The 18,070-nt window shown below is 41.1% G+C and overlaps 1 protein-coding gene across 11 annotated transcripts in view; it reads right to left on the bottom strand.

Annotated features, from left to right (window-relative positions):
• Positions 1–1,102: 1,102 nt before the first annotated feature.
• The window catches only part of HMBOX1 (homeobox containing 1), a 124,851-nt gene continuing 107,883 nt past the window's right edge, over positions 1,103–18,070 (bottom strand). For 10 of the 11 annotated variants that reach the window (XM_074861307.1, XM_074861309.1, XM_074861302.1 and 7 more), the window contains one exon: positions 1,103–18,051. In XM_074861307.1, the coding sequence (XP_074717408.1) occupies positions 17,914–18,051 (138 nt within the window). In that variant the 3' untranslated portion in view covers positions 1,103–17,913. The remainder of the gene's footprint in view (positions 18,052–18,070) is intronic. The other variant, XM_074861310.1, reaches the window with a different exon arrangement.

Below are 18,070 nucleotides of genomic sequence, written 5' to 3'. Positions count from 1 at the left end.
GACAGCCCCACGTTCCCTGTGGTTCAGCCCCCCCCAGACTGCTCCCTCCAGGAGCAAACCCCTCCTCAGCTAACCCTGCAGATGACAGCTTTAGCTCATTTCCCCCACCCCGGTATCTCAGAGAGGCACAAGGACCAATCTGAAAGGTGCTTCCACCTCTAAGGTGTAGAAGTCATCATCCGCAGCTCCACGAGAGTTGCCCTGCCCCTTGGCTTGGGGGTGTTCATCCTGAACAAAGCCCCAGAATTTTTGGCCAAAACCACTCAAACCCTGGCTGCAGACTCCCACTTTTAACCAGTATTGCAGAACCCAGACACCATTTCAAGGAGTAAATCAATTTCTGTGATATTAAGGCTCCATTCTACTACCTGGCTAATTCACACCTGCCAGCTGCAGCAACTCCCGCCCCTGTTTTTATGAAGCTCTTCCCCATCCACCTCCCAGACCCTGTTTGGAGCCCCCCTGAGCACAACCAGGCCAGGATGAAAGGGCAGCCAATGCATCCTCATGCCTTTGGCTTCTCAAAATTACACTTGTCCTCATTAATTCAACACCTTTTCCGTGTTATTACCAAACATCCCCAAGCCTGCTCCTTGCAGCAGCTCCTCCAGCAAGAGCCTGTCTTGGGATGGGACTCAGCTGCCCTTCTCGTGGCTCCTGGAGCCCAGCGGGGGAGGTTTCCAAAGAGAACTGCCCCTCTTTGCCTTGCACACACCATCGCCTTGGCTGTTATGGTGCTGTATGACCAGTTTACTTGTGACCAACACCCCTGCACTCAAAGGAGGTAAAACTCTACTCTTAACACCTCCTTGTAGTGGAAAGAGCCCCAGCAACCGCCGGTATCAGCCCACGGCTCAAACTCCAAGTGATGAGTGATGCCACCGCTCTAAATGTAGCACCGTGGTGTAGCCTACTCCCAGAGACAGTCCTTACAAAAAAGGGAAGGCACAAAGAGTTTAAGTCTTTCACAAGCGAGTTAATCTTTTCTATGTTTACCAAGTTCTCAAGACACATTTTAGGTCTTTACTTCCGTCCAAGGCCTCTCTCGGGCTCTCACACCTGGTCAGCTTTGCACAAAAAGGACTCTGGAAGAAAAGCATCGTTGAGTTATACATTTTTATTTTCTAATAGGTACAATACTAAAATAAACACAAATTAAAAAAAAGTTTTATTAAAACAAAACTGTACAAAAAAGCAGTTATACTACATTTTAATTACAGAACAGTCTACTGTCCAAAAGGCACTAATCCAGAATAGGAGATACAATGATACAGGACTCATTTTAACTATTTTAATCAATACAATAGAGCACTTGTTTCTCTGTCCATTCACATATAGAAACAAGGACTTTTGCTACAGTCATTACACATTGTTATAAATATGAGCCCTACATGTAAAGATGCAGTATCGCTCTCCCTGGGCCAAAATTCAAACAATGTCAGAAATTTAAAAAAAAAAAAAAAAGAAAAAAGAAAAGAGAGCAAAGGACACAAGGGAAGAAGTTGATAGTTCATACTTTCGCAGTACGGGGCGCCTGAGGAAGACGTGACAGATGTGAACTCTCACCTGCATGTCGGAGATGGGAACGCTGAAGCACGCAGAAAGGCCCGGTCTGCCACAGGGGCTGCGGTGGAGCTGGAAGGTGAACACCCATCACCTCGTGCCCAAAGCTTTGCGTTACTTTTGCTAGTTTTATCTAGTTTTCCTTTAACACCCCCCCCCCCTCTTTCCCTGGGTAGTTCTCCACTCTGTAACGGATTCCCAAGAGCACCGAGGGAGAAAAACTATGACTTTTCTCCTTGGGGTAAATGATGGAGCAGACCCATTGGCATCTTGCAGATAAATGCAGTGATTTGGAGAAGATTTTAGAATATTCTTCTTAAAAATCAGTATCTTTACTGCAAGGGCACCAAGCCATGAGAAGATGGACCTCATCAAACAAGGCTCCTGCAAGTGTTCTCGCAGCGATGGACCCAACTGTCACCAAACCAGCAGAGCTGCGCGTGCCTCGCATGCAACTCCTGCAAAGGAGGGCAGGATGTGTCTGAAGTGGCACAGGGCAAGTTACACCCTACTTGCCCTACCAACCCGCCTGCCTGAAAGCAAAAATACACTTTGGCAGCGTGCAGCCAGCTGTGGGGAACACCAGCTCCCCGTGGCACCTTCCTCCACGGTGGTGTTACCTGAGATTCACTCCCCTGCGATACACAGTACTGCTTCCCTGGCGACTTTTTTTCCATAATCAACTTCCTAACACAAGGATCTGTTCATCCTCCCTCCCAATCTACCCTACTTCATTTCTGCCCCCCCTGAAATTCCAGTAGTAAAGATACTACAGACCGTGGATGGTGTGGAGAGCGTGCTTGGAGAACACCTGTGTGAGAAGCAACCGATCAGCGCGTGAATATTTGACATGACTATCAGGAGCAACGACACAACGTGCCCGTTAAACACCAACATGAAATATCTTATCTTTAAGCTGAACGAGCAGCCCTTGTTAAGATCAAGACCTGGGCATATTTGCAGGGTTTGATGATGATGTGTAGCATCACCCAACTCTTTTCACGGAGTTGAAAAATACGCGGGCGGGAGAGAGATACTGCACCTTTCGAACAGTGTCATACACATAAGACAAAGACAGGCATCTGGATGTTAACAAAAATAAGTAACAAAGAAATATGATTAAACAAAATCTCTTCTCACATCATCCTATACTACATCCTCCTTCTGCTTAGCAGAAAATTGTACGTACACAAAAATACAAATACACAATTTTGTAGAACAGTCTGATTTTAATATATTTATATATATTTATATTTATATGAGTGGCAGGTTAGTTCATTATATAGAGCTTTTTGCACTTTTGGCTCATATGCAACAAGGCTTTATAAATTCAGCTTTAGCTTTCATTCAGGTTTTATAGCTTCTTGAACATTTGTTTTCACATTTAAAGCAGCATCCAATTTGCAAGAGGAGTTGGTGGTGGCTACAGCAAGGATCAGGTCAAGAGGTTATTTGGGGGGGTGGGGGGAGGAGAATATACATTCCAGTGTGTGTGTGTGTGTGTGTGCGCGCGCTAGTGCTCATGTAAAAAAGAAGAAGAAACTGAACATACGACTCTAGGATACCATGTTTACCTCTTGAGGTAGGCAAAACACCTACAGCAGATGAGACACAGGTGCCATTTTCGTCGGGGCACATGGCGGGAGAAACAAATACGCGAGTGGAAGATGCTGACGGAGGAAAAGACACGTAAGAACGCGCTGGTGAGCCAGGGGGACCAGCAGAGATGGGACACAGCTCATGGCGTGTTACTGATGCGTTTGGTAGACACGTGAAGTAACCGTAGGCGACTGCCAGCCATCCACCACCCACAACACTACCACTACGGTCATGCTCGCTTGCCCTTACCGGAGATGCAAGGTTGATACGACACCCCCCCTGCCCCCAAGTCAACGTGACAGTGGAACAAAATTAAGACACACAAAACTCTGAAATGAGAAAACGCGGCTCCCCGGAGCTTTGCTAGGGTTTCTGTTTGGGGTTTTTGCTTCATTTTTTTGTGCCTCTGATACTGTTCCACTGTCTTTTCACTTCTAGGTTTGCAACACTCACTACTACATTAATCTTTTTTCAATTACAACCACTGTTATTGACAATCACTTGGTTTAGGGAAAAAAAAAAAAAAATCACTGTTAAAAAAGGCATCTCTAGAGCAGGGCGACAGTACAACGTCAAACGGTCCGTGTGCATTATAGGTTCCACAACTACTTTATTTTCATTAGTACCCCAGCAATAGATTCCCATCTGATCATTGCTTATATCAACACCCATCAACATCCTACAAGCTAATTTTCTGTTCTCTGCAAAAGAGATGTCCTTATAGTTTTTCTTGCCAATAGTAATTTCCTAGGCTTTCCCAACTCATGTTATTAAGTTGTCAGTGAAAACAACATTTTGTTACTAATGAAAAATAAAATATCTACATATGGATTGCTTTCATTTTCTGAATCCTTAAGTGGTACTAATACATCTTAATAGTGTTCTGTTATTTCCTTTTACTATGGTCAGAAGAAATTCTCCTTTAACACAATTTTTTATACTAGCATTGATATCTTTTTTTTTTTTTCACCCACATAAAATTCTCATGTATGTTTACAAAATTATAACCACCTGCCAATAGTTACAATTATTTTGACAAAATGTTTAGCAGGTGCCACTATTATAAGCCTAGAAATAATTAAGAATATAGGAAGAAACTGCCTCTGTGATTCCAAAAAGGGGTGATTAAATATGCATATTAGCTTTTTTTATCCAGAGTCTCAGACGTACGGTTATCCAGAGGTGCATGTTTAATGCACGAAGCTATTTGTATCTGCAATCCAAGAGGCAGTTTCCTACTGAATTCTATCAAAGCTTCCCCCCTTTTTACCGTCCACCCCAAATCAGAGATTGCTAAAGTTTGGCTGAGCAATGAGATTTGTTAAGAAGATCCCCACCAACAGATTGAAAACCGAGGGGGGCAGCATGAGGAAGGAGCGGAGATTTCTTTCCAGCCGGATTCTGCAGGGCTCCGGACTCCCACCGCTCGTCTGGAGTCGTACGTGCGGAGGGACTGCAGGGAGGGCTCTTTTCTTAAGAGGGAAATGAGGTCTAATCCTGTTCCTCCAGCTCACTCTGGAGTCCTGTTACTCACTTAGGCACTTTTTAAATTGACACTAAGAAAAAAAATAAAATTAAAAAAGTACTGCACATATTTCACACTTCCCAAGCTTTCGTCAGCCTTGGGAAGATCATAAAGACCAAGAGGGAGACAGCCAAGGCGATTTGTCAAGAAAATAGTGCTCCCCATGGACACAACTGACTTTTATTTGTCACCCTTTGATAGAACTGCTATTGAACTAAATCTAGTTTACATTTGTTATTCCTGTATTATCTTTAAGGTAAAAGCCTGTCTTACGGTGGTTCTGTGGCACGATGATATCACTTTATCATATCGGATCTGACATCTGACTTCCAAAGAGACACAGTGCTCTCCCAGTTTAAGCCAGCAGCAGCACGCCGAGCGTTTGCACTGGTGTGAGAAGCGCTGCCCATAACCCTCAAGAAAACTCTGGCAGCAAATTAAGGAGGGTCGGCTGCTGATGAGATTCAGAAAGACATGACTAACGGTATAGCTAGAGCCAAAAGCAAGGCGAAAGGGGTTTTTTTGCTCTAAAATCTAGTTTGTATTGCAACGGGTGGTGAAATGGAAAAATCTGTCCCTCTCGAAAGAACAAACAGGGCTAGGACCCCACAGCAACAAGAAACGAGTCACAAGCTTCAGTTCAGCACAAGTCTCAAGATGACATCTAAATTTACACCAAAGTCGAAAGAGAAAATTCAGTGGATAATACTGAAAGATGGGAAGCTCAAAATCCAAACTGTTTTCACTGTAATTTTTCATTTGGAAAAGTAATTTCAAGTTTTCACAATCATCTTCAAATCTAAAGCAACTTAATAACAATAAGCAGCTACTCTGGCTGCAAAAAGTGATCCCAAGCCCTGGGTGGACAAAATGACAAGGGGAACCAGCACACAGCCTCCTTCGGTAGAGCTCTGCCAATTTATGTATCCTGTCCCAACCCTCACAGTAAAAAAGCAGGCAACAGCACGCTAACCAAGAAAAACAACTGCACCAATTAAGACAGCTTCCAACACCAGGGGCAAGTAAGACAAAATAAAGTGAAAGAAAAAAAATGCTACTGCCTTGTCCCTCTCTCTTAACCATGGTCCAACTTGGAACTACCTTATTTCACATGGGAGGTTGCAAGTAAAGATCCTGCTGTAAATTAACTAAATTTATGAGGTGTTTTTTTTTTTTTTTAAATGGTCAGAGTAGACAAAAAATTTCGTATTTATATTATGCTGTGGACTATATATATTTGTACTTCAAGTAAGCAACCGATACAGCACTGTCTAATAGGCAAAAGGAAAGGTGAACGCCTCTTGACCTGGACTAAAGTAGTATTAAAAGAATTAAAAAATGTCTAAGCATAAACACGCTGCTTGAAGCTGTGAAGGGAATAAAGTGCCTGTACAGGAAAAAGAGGAGAAGAAACAAGAGAAAGCAGGTAGGAACAAAATTAAAATAGCACAAGTCACCAAAGACTGGGAAAGGGGAGAAAGGGCACGGAGAGCAACAAGTGGGTGCTAACAGGAGTGGGAGAGGCAGCAAACAGCACAAAGAACTAAACAGAACAGATAAACCTGAGCACTGTAACTGTGTGCAAGAAACATCAAATTAGTCTGTTCAGAAGCACTGCTGTATCTGAGATATACCTTTGTTTTTGCAAGTGATTTCCTAAAACATTGCTGAGTATCTGCTGAAGTGCACAGCCCAGTTCCAGTCTTCCCAGTGACAAAGACAGTCCAAGTATTAATAAAAAAAAGATTACACTTAAACGTTATTATGTCCCTGATTTGCTAATCTAAGCATCCAAACTGAAATGAGGGAAGGGAGGAGGGCTGCTAACTAACCACGCTGGATAAACCCGAGGTCTTTTGGCTAGCGGAAAGCTCAGAAGATAAGACTGAACCAAATCTAAGCTTCAGCATTACACTGGATTGCATTTTATTAGGATGGAAATAATATTTAGAGACTGTGAGAACAGGTTCAGCTCAGAGTAATTCTGTATGAGAAAACCACCGGTAAACCAGGTGAAATAGGATTACCAGGGCATGAAGGAGCTTGGATGCAAGACAAAAGAAGTTACCTCTGTGAAAAGAACTGAAGTTTGGGAAAATAACGTGTAACAAATTTGGTACCAACAAGAATCAACTTCAGGGGAAAGCGAATGGCTCAGAGCAGTTGGAAGAGGTATAGCTCAAAACACTCGTCTGGAATTCCTTCAAGGAAATACAGGCCCAATGTGGGAAATAAGAGAAGACATCAGTTTAGCATGAAGACTTCTGCTGGCTGTGATGTTTTTTGAAGCACTCTAGCAATTGATGAAAGCATTTGTAAAAAAAGAGTTGCTTGAGGCACTGCCGCTAGAGGAAATGGTCACGACTGATCAAATTTTATTCATGTTGAATGATTTTCATGTTGAATGTTCTTGGGTAATAATAAAAATCACTGCAAAGTACCCTAAACAACTGGAATTCATGTACCCAAATGTCTAATGTAAGGAATAGCAACAAAGAATTTAGGGTTAGAAATTCAGACTGAGCCAGGCTTTTGGTTAGGGTTTTTTGTTTACTTTCAAATAAGAAGCAAAAATAACAGTTGAACAGAATAATGCTGTTCCAGAGCTCCTTTAGCTGCTCAGCACTGACTGGTGTGAATGTAGGCGTCGCTGTGTCAGTAGAATAGACTAAATCTGTAAGATAGCGGAGCAAATTTCAGTAATACGGCAGCATACAGAAACCACCTGTTATCAAAACTACATTTGTTTGATTCCCATCATGGCAGAAGTACAAAGTGTAAAAAGATATTTATCATACATAACTGGAACTTCACGTGGTTTAGAGACATAAGGCACAATATGTTCTCTGATGGAAAGTCGTACTTTTTAAAGAAGTTCTTACTGCAGAGAACCCCTCTAAGTACTCAAATCTCTATAAATTATTAAATTCTATGAACAGGTTATAACAGTAAGAGTAAAAGACAAGTCTACCTCTTTGGAATCATAGTTTTACAATTAAGGCCAGAAGGGACCAATCTATCAGCTACAAGGAGATCCTGAATATCAGATGGCCTCCCACAGTCTTGATGCGAACTCCCTATTCTACTTCATCCAACGAGATGAACAAAATTTCCTGCCCTTCCAAATGCAAAAAAAAAAAAAAAAAAAATCCCCTAATTGAAAGTGTCTGCCTTTTCCACATAACTCTTCACAAATTCTACCATTTGTATCCAGTGGATTTATAAACATAAACTGAGTAATATTTTTTTTCTCAACACATTTACAAATACCTTCTTAATGTCCATGGATACTTTATTGACTCTTCACTCCTAACCAGATGCCTAATTTTCAAGCCTACTTCTCTGAACTGAATTACTGGTAATGTAACGTCAGGACTGGTTTCCTCCTTGCTCTGCTACAAATCCCAGCATTAATAAGTGAGTATTGTTGAAATCTAGGGGCAGATTCTCAACTGATGGTAACTCTGATAAGCTCTGCAAATGAGTGGATCCATCCCTCAATAGTATTTATTTTCTCCAAGCACCTGGAGAAAGAGAACTGTGACTTAAGAGCTCTAAAGGAAGGAAGAGTTGCAGAATTAAACTGTTACTGCCCAATGAGCAGTGTGTGACCCCATGAGTTGTGTGCCACGATGTAAACTGATAGGCAACTACCTCTGCAACAAACCCAACAAGAGCACGTCTCAAATTCCAGTAACGAACTTTACGTTATATGATGTGCCACGAAGACACGTCGGGGCACAAAGAAACATAAGTTGCAGATTTCAGAACACTTCAAAAACTGCTTCAACTACCTCATTAATAAAGCATCCAAGATGTTCACCCTTCTCAAGTAGTAGTTACATATTTCATGCAATAAATCTTGTCTTTCCCAGCCACACACTGAATTTCTTCTTTGCCATTCTGAACCCAGTGTAGCTCCACCTCAACTCAGACCACTTTATCCAATACACAGAAAGGTGAGATGCTCCTGCTGCTACTTTCCACCCCAAAATTACATCAAACCTTTTGAATAGAACAGCAGCTTGAATGTGCCAAAGGAGAATCTATGTCATTTTGGTCTTCAAAAGATCCGCTCACTTGCCATAATGCATAAATGAAATGGCTTGCACTCTGCTACAGGAAAAACTGGTCAGTGAGTTGATATCCTGAGTTCCTGCCTCTGGTTAGCTCCTGAAGGATACTTTCAGTACTGTCACTACAGTCCTGTCAAAGAGAGATAGCAGCAACTTTATCAGCAGGCAGACTTAAAAAAAAAAAAAATCCAAAGTCAAACGTGCTTTGAGGAATGGAATATATGCTTAATATTCTTAATATATTGGGTGAGAAATATTAATTAATAATGTACTTCCATTATCTCTTTGCCCTCCTTGAGCAATGTGACAGATAAACTTTGTAAGTAAAATGTTTTTAAATCTCAAATGATGTAAAATATATCTCAGAAGGCTGATGTCAACCTCTTAATTACAGAGGTGGGTTACTTAAGCTACATATGCCATCTTGCCATAACATGGAAGACTAATTAGTTAAGGAGAAAGGGTGAGGAGAGGAGGACAAGAAGCTGAATTGAGGCCAGGATAGCAGCAAGTTAATGTCTAAAAATATTATATCCTAGAAAAGAAGTCTGCTACCATTGCTACTGTGAGTGTAGTACCAGCAGTGGTAACCGCGCTGGAAGAATTGAAGTACCCGTGACCCACAGGTCTGTTCTGAACCACAGTGACACTGGATGAGACTTACACAAGTATTTCAGTACAAAGAAGCTGAAAAGTAACTGGAGGATTTAAATAAGAGCCTAAGGAAGTTCCTAACTTCTTTTGCAAATCTGCTGGAGTTCGGAACCTGCTAATTTTTCTAAATTTGACTAAGAGTCTCTAGACACATCTTTGCATACCAAAAAACTCCAGAAACCTGTCTGATAAGTAACTACAGCAGGAGAACAGCACTATGGAAAAATATGGACAAGAAACTTCAGGGTAAAAATGAAGCACAGGCTCTGCAATACTCAAGACTGGTCAACAGATAACATTTCTCACAAAAACAGAATAAAAAGGCACGTAACACTATGACAGATGCTTTTTGAGAATCTAGCAACGTATCAGAGAAAGATTATGATGTTATTTTAGGTCACCACCATATATCCTCTCGTGTCATGAATGGCAAGCATACTGTCCAGCCAACTATCCAGTTGCAGGCTATTTTGAGATTTCTTAAGAAAAAGGTGGGTTAGCTCGTATCGCTACACCATGCCAACTGCAACGGGAGACAGCTGACAGCTTGAGGACAATACGGTTATATACTTGGCAACAACTGCTGATAAGGCTTCCAAACACAGACACTACGAAGGAGAACTTGGGAGTGGCACAGAAGAGCCAGTTACATTCCCTGCTCCAGGAGAACAGTGCAGTCGGTAACCTCTACCTGCAGGAAGGGTGAAAACACAGGAGGAGTCATTCAGCGGAGTCCCGGACCATGGCTAATCTTCCTCAACACTACAACTGTAAAACAGATCAAGAAGAGCTAAAATCAGAACCCTGGGTAATCTGTAATCATGCTGTCACACATAACTAAACGTCCTTTTTGTTTCTCAAACTCACTGAGAAGCAATACATACATGGAGGGGGGCAGGGGGGGAAGCATGAAAAGGAAGAGAAGCAGCTTTGCATAGAAAACTAAACTCGGTTTCAGTCCCTGCTGTTGTAAGTTACCATTAGGAATAGGTCATTATTTAAGTTTACGAAGTAGCTGTGTTCCAAGTGTCACTAATAACACTGGTATTAAAGAGAATTAGGGGGCGGAAGATCTTCTGTTTTCAATCACAGAAAAGACAGAAATCCTTTTAATTATGACCATGCCAATCCATATCTTTCTAAAGCAGCTAATTACATGTCAGGAGGACACCCAGTCATTCAAAAGAGCTGCCATCACTTTTACTGCCATACTCTTATGCATTTATCCTACCCATCCCAATTACCCTGGCTGCAGTTTGAAAGGATTTAGCAGAAGTGTGCTGGATGTTTTGATCAGCAGAATACACCCGCTTCCATTTAACAGCGGAGGGAAGAGAGGGAATAAATGGCAGGGAGAGCCTTCTGCCAAGCCATCTGAGTGAGAGATGCACTGTACATACAGAAACATCAAAGGCCCATTATGCAGTTCACTCCAGTTCAATGGTTTTGGTTCACTTGCGCTTAAGCTGTTGGCCAGAGCACTCCAAAGCTTACCGGAAAGAACGGGGAAGAGCACAACATTGCAGCAATCAAACCGATTAGTTAGTTTCCTTGATCAGCCTGATTAAAAGAGGCATTTAAAAGAGGTTTTGTGAATTGTCCCCCCCCGCACCCAAAATGGCAAATCCTTTTCTATCTCCATGACATAAACTGTCAATACTATCACCCAGATACTACACTGATAAGCACGTTGCAGGCATCACAGAGCCCATCTTGGTACCTCCAAAGAGCAAAATGTATTTGTTTACTTCTTCCAGCAAGCTCAAACTAAAGTATGATATGGATTTTCATAAACAGAGTGCGACAGAAAAACCTTAACAAGAACAGAGAGTAGTTTGTACTGATTACTGTAATTGTGCCAATACCATCTTAGCTACAGCATCACCTACGTTCAGTGGATGCCTACGTGAAAGCAGGCATGAACAAACAATTCCAGCCTGTTTTTAAGTGATAGAAATCCTAAGGCCAAGGTTAGAAATGAACAACTCTTTAGATGTTTGAGTTTTTCTCCCCACATCTGTTTCACTGGTGCCACTTTATCTGATTTTATTTATATTTGTTGGACAAAAACCAACATGAGAATTCTGTCATCTTACTGACAGTCCTCAAAACGACCAAGTCCACTTTTCTAGTTATAACACATTTCTCACAAAGGAGAAAATTAATTTTTATGTATTTTAAATTTGGAATTTATAGCTGCCATCCCTAGAATGCCTCTTTTTTTTCATTAACGTGCAGCATCTTTAGTCAGACAGTTTAAACCCCTTAAATCAGGCAACAGCAATAGATGCTAAAATGAAGGTTTTAGGGCTATGCTTTTTCAGCTTGCCAAATGCCTGTTGGCCAATAACTGATTCAATATCCTGAGTAAATATCCCAGCTGCAAAAAAGCCCAAGGGGGAATGTTGTATTTTGAAATGTGTCTGCAACTCTTCTTGGGAACTGCAAGGTACTTTTTGGTCGGGCCATCAACCTTCCCTTCCAAGAAATCACAGTGAAAATGCCCGACACCACAAAACTCCGTTAAATTAGCCGGGATCACGATACAACCCTGACTAGTGCTACTACACACAGAATCTTCAGCTGTCTAATACGAATGAACGTGTTAGGTCACTGACATATAACACAGTTTCCAAGACCGATCCTGCCAAAAAAGATTCCTGCCAAATGATAAAAGCTACACCAAACTCAAGATTATTGCCTACAAGCTTAAGACTTTGATCAAAATAATATTATCAAGTTAAATAACTTCAAAGAGTGCAAGAGCTACTTGGGTGGGAAGCCTTGTCTAAAATAAGAGCAAAGTTTATTTTGACAAAAAACCCCTAGAATTTGCTGGTAATTATCCAATGAACTTGAAAAAAGGAGGCTGATGAACGCTGGGGAATGAGTGCTGCACAATGATGTAGCTGAGGTGGGAGGAGGAACATAAACCTTCTAGTAAGAAAATTAGGAGAATTCCAGGGATAAAGGGGGAAAAAGTAATCTACTGAACATCCACAGCTCTCGGTACTACGGGCAAAATCTCACACTGAGTCTTAGTAATTTGCAGAGAAAGGCATGAATCCAGCTTTGCATCCCAGTTAAGATTACACACAGGCAAACAACATCCTGCATTAAGTGCTTTAGGAGCAGCGATTTTGAGTTTTGAAAACTCTTATACCAATTTTGCTGGTTTTACCTATATGAAAAATAAAGAACTGTTTCCTTATGAAATCCTGTTACAACTACCACATCTCGGTGACTCAACCGGGGGAAGGCCAGAATGATGCTTCCATTTTACTTCTTTGCAAGCAGCATCTCATTGTGAAGGAAAAACTGTATACCACATTGGGGAACTCAAAATCTTGGTGAACTCAGCTCCATATTCTTGTGCACCTTGAAGGCAGAAATAACACTTGAGAGTCTAACTGACCCCATGCCAGTCCACGTCGGCAAACACCACTGCTATTTCTCTTCAAAATAACATTCAGATCAGACCTAAAGTCTGCCTAGTGATGTATATTTTTTTCCCCTAGTAGTGGCCAACAGCAAATACTTAAGGAAAGAAAAGGAGGATCCAAGCGATTATAATGTAACTCTTTCCCAGTCATGCCCTTTCAGCTTCTGATAATCACCAATTAATGATTTACTGAACCAAAAATTTCTAGCTGCTTATAGTAGTCACCAGTGGGGCTTAACTACAATTTTTCCTCTAATACGTTCAGCTGTGTGGAATTTTTCACCTGCACTCACAGCAGCAAGACAACAATTGCGAACGAAGGCAAAAACTGATCTACAGCACAAATGTTACAAAAACATGGAAAACTTACCAGTTTGATGTTAGGCAATGAAACAAACAGAATAATTCAAATATCCCTGAAGAACTGTGTAAACAGAGCAAATAATTAATGAAACTTATTACTTATGGCTTGATTGGAACCTGGAGCCAGACCCTGCAAATAAAGCTCCCCTCTATCAGAAGAATAGGAAAGATAACTTTTTTATGAATAGCAAAACAGAAAAAAAAGCCCACGACAAATTAAGAGAATTTCTTTAAACAACACAACATGTATAGTCAGAACTAGGAAACACTTCAACCTGAGCAGGTTTGTACAGAATCACAGAATAATTAAGGTCAGAAGAGACCTCTGGAGGTCTCTAATCCCACCTTGTCCAGATGAGTTCTGGATGGCCCCAGAGATGGGGTTTCCACTGCCTTTCTGGGCCACTCTTCTACCACTCTTGAGTATGAAAATATTTCTCTTTATATTCATCTGTGATTTTCTTTAATGCAACTTGAACCCACTGCCCCTCACCTTTTTGCTATGCATCTCTGAGAAGAGCCGGGCTCAGTCTTCTCTAAACCCACGCATTAAGAGAGCCAAAGAACAAAATACAGGATGTCCCCAGAGCCTGAACAAATCCAGCTCTCGCAATCTCTCACCACATGACATGTGCTCCGACCCTCTCATCTCAGCACCCCTATGATGGACTCACTCCTGCCCAACACTGCAACCAGTACTCCAGACGTGGCCGCACAAGTGATGAACCAAGGGGACTAATCGCTTTCCTTGACCTGCTGAAGGCTCTTCTTAATGAGATTCCTTAATTGCTGTAAGGGTGCACTGCTGACTCACAACCAACTTGTTCACATCCAACACAGGGTAATGGGACTGCACTGTAACAACACCTATGTTTACAGAGTATGTAGAAGATGTCTCTACAATGCTAGAGCATCAGCAGATACCACGTCTACTCATTGCTATGTCAACTTGTTTTTATCACCTCAAAATGTTTTTGCAAACACCTGGGATCTCAAACTTCATGGAAAACGGTGGGGGAATTAAAAAAAAAAAAAAAACAAAACAAACACCAATCAACCAACCCAAAACCCAAACAACAAAAAAACCGAAACAACCCAAAAAAGAAGAGGAGGTAGAAATTGTTGTTTTAAGAAGACGGTAAGAGACAACAACTCAAGTATAAGGACTTCATGAGTGACAAAACAACAGCCAGAACTTACTCTACAAGGTTAAAAGCAATCTGTGCCCATCACAGAAGAGAAGCATCTTAAATAATTTCTTCTCTATTCACAGAACAAAAAGGTAGATCTAGTCTGCCACCAGATCCACTTCAAGGGAACCCACATGAGAACAAACTGCACTAATTCCAGATTGGCTACAACAAATTGCAACTGCATTGCAATGCTACAAAAATGAGGCTTAATTTTCAAGAAAGTCCAGAGGCAGAAAGACAAAGATGACTCCCATATTGTGGAAAAAACCCTAGAACAAAGGCTAAATTCCAGGACACACTCTTCACCAATTCTTTCACTTACTCCAGATCACGTACGCTTCTCCTAATATCATCACACCAGCATCTGATCCATTTTAGTTAATTCATGTCAAACCAACAAGTTTATTAGCGAACTGCAAGTTGTTCACTATGAACTTTCAGAATAAAGGAAACAGACTGCCATGAGCATCCTGGTAACAGTCTTACTCTATCCTCGTACCTCTCGATGGTCAAAGAAAAGCCAAAATAGAGAGGGGCAACCCAAAAACTGGCACCATGGAACTAAGCGTCTGATTCCCCAGTGAAGTCACTTGTTATTTTCTCTGGTGAGCAGATAGTATTTACCAGGAAGCTACACACAAGGAGGATCTCCCTATCTCCAGTTGTTCATAAGGGGTTTAACTGTTTAACCTTCAGACAGGATATTGATGCATGACGAGACCAGCAGCTACCTGACAGCGACAAACAGAATTAAGACCAGAATATTCTACATTAAATGGTGTAGACATAAAATTTCAGTGGTGTTACTTTAATACTGCATCACATGAACCTATAATCAGGATACAGAAGTTCTAGTACTATTCTTATCCTTTCCTATTGCTTTAAAAATGCAATGCTTGGAACAATGACTTTTTTTTTTTTTAAGATGGTATAGTAAGCAGTATTTCTTTTAAAATTGCAGCTGTCCAACAGTTTGAGTCTGTTCTTTTTAAAATGAAGCAGCCAGAACAAATGGTGGTGGCAAGCCCAACGTAAAGAGGTCATCGATTATTAAAATCTCCTTACTATAAATCGTGGATGTTGCTTGTCAGCTTGGTGTGTGACTGTGGAATGAATAAGGAGGTAAAATTCCACTAAGGCTATAGTTTGCTCGATCATTCTGCTGTGCAAAAATAGAAATAAAAGCTCTCCCCATCCTTTCACTCCTTAGTACCAAAACATTCATACACACATTAAGAAAAAAACTGCAATGGTCGCTGATCCAATTCCTTTCTTTCCTGAGTCTGCCCTGATGGTACTTATGAATTTGCCTACTCAAGAAATGCAATAAAACAGAAAAAAAGACGGCTTCATTCTGCTTCAGTGATCTATATCTAAGGAAAGCACATAAATTTTCCAATGAAATCCATAAGTGAAAGACGAGGCTGAGCCCTACCTATATATCTTCAAAGTTACAGAGACAAAGAGGTGCCAGCTGTGTGCCCTCTGAAAGCACAGTATCTCCTCCACACTTACCTAAGCAATTTTCACAAGATTAACAGATGTAAAGATGATCTAGTTAGCCTATGCCTTGAAGGGGTTTAGGCTGGCTAAAAACCTGCTGAGGAGCCACATTTTAGGAGTTCCCAATGCTATCTGATGTTAAGCGTGAGGAAGGGATGAGAACAAGCCAAGTAATAGCAACTTCCCTTCATTCTTTTCAAGTGGAAGGGAGAAAAGGGAAACCCATCCTTCAGACTAAGCTGTTGTCCCCTTTTTAAGCTATTCCCACATAAACGGGGAAGATAAAAATGGAATGTTGAGGAAACGCTATGCAAATCTTTATATATCTATATACAAAAATTTACATAGGTTTTTAATTTTTATTTTTAATGTAACACAGTCCTGTCCGTCTCTAACAATTCCCATGCTGTTTCCATTGAAATGTTTCCTCTTACCAGCAGCAACGTATCATTTTATCAGAATGCCAGGAGATCATTTCCACACAATGCCAGCAGATGTAATTTTCTTAGATGCACACACAGTTCATCATTTAGATACTAGATGACAAGGTGATCACAGGGTGACTCTGTAATGCAAGTTTGCTGTTTGGTATTTTGAATTCTCAAATGATAAAAAAAAGACTTATCAAATATAAATATCTTTAAGAAAAAAGTAACAAAAGTGCTACATATGATCAAGGAAAACAATTCCATTAGTTTCTGCTACTTAAAGTAGGTTTGCTTTACAAATATTACCACATCCATTATCAGTATGGCTTCCAATTATTAATTAAATTGCTCGTAGCAGTATAGCTTTCTCACATCTTAACAAGGACAGAGTAAAGAGAACACAAAACATTCACACCCCATTTCTCAGGTAAGAGATCCTCCTGCCTTTAAACAAACAAAAAAAGTTCGTATTTAGGAGAATATTTATGCTATGATGGTTATCTAGCAAAGGTCAGATGCAAGAGTTCTCCAGTAACCTTTCAGGCTAGTCAGGACATAGGCATTAGTTACACAGATGTGTAAAAATCCACTCACCCATTTTATGACCTTAATACCTTCCTGGAAAACATTGCTTTTGAAAGTGGCAAAGTGGAGAGGGGAGCAGGGTGGGGTCAGAAAAGGCGAGAGGAAAAATAAAAGGTGGAATTGTTAATGACAGATCAATAGAGTCTAGACCTCTTCTGAGCAGGCACTGCTAGCCATGCCAAATAATGAATAGTGGTTTTGAGAAGTGGACTGTTGTCCATTAGACATTCAGCTCATTTTTCATATGATCCCAGGCTGGGCTTCAATCATGGTCCCAGAGGCAGAAGGCAGTGCTTATCCACTAAGCCACGCAGCTTGTGAGAGTAGAGGATGTCTGTGTTGAATATGTGAACATCAACTGAAATATGTGAATGTGTTTCCAATGGACATTCTCAGCACAGCACCCAAAAGTATATCAAGTCACTGTATGACCAGTGAGGCACGGCTTATTGCAGCTGGAAATCATTTATTCCCATGCTGAAGTGGGGTTTCTAGTGTTCTTTTTACTCTCTGTTGATACTCCCGATCTGGTGTCCATCGACCCTGTGCCACTACCTCAGCTTGCATCCTTTCAGTCTCAGAGAAGGAAAAGCGTACAGACTATTTTTTTAAACACAATCTCTAAGGGTATCCAAGATTTTAAGTGTAGCCTAAGACTTGTAATTGAGGGCTGTCTAAAATACCTGGAAGCACTTTGAATGCTAAGACAGAGCAGCAAGATTTTTCTAGCCACTGGGGCTGGGAGAGGGAGGTTGGTTGGTTGGTTGATTGATTATTTATTGGGAATTAATACTGAGAGAGTATATGCAAAGGCTGAGGGCACCATGCCATCTTCACAGAACAAGACCCTAACAGCTAACTGACGTACAAGAAACTGCAAAGTTATACTGTAAGAACACATATTAAGGACCGAGGAAAGTCTGCTAAGGTGCTACGTCTAAAACTAAGTTACTTCTTGCTTTGACCCTCCCCTTTCTTTGTATCAGTCGTCGTCTAGAGCCTCTGTCTTGATCTCGTTGGCTCCTTGCCGGGCCAATGCCAAGATGGTGTGGTTTACTGCTGCCATTTCCACGGCTAATGAAATGGGGTCTTGATGGTCACTATGGCTAGTGCTGTCATCCTGTGCATGTGGAAAGGAG

This window comes from Strix uralensis, chromosome 3 (genome assembly GCF_047716275.1).
Source record: "Strix uralensis isolate ZFMK-TIS-50842 chromosome 3, bStrUra1, whole genome shotgun sequence".
In the NCBI taxonomy this organism is placed as follows: domain Eukaryota; kingdom Metazoa; phylum Chordata; class Aves; order Strigiformes; family Strigidae; genus Strix; species Strix uralensis.
This window is presented reverse-complemented; position numbering and strand designations above follow the sequence as displayed.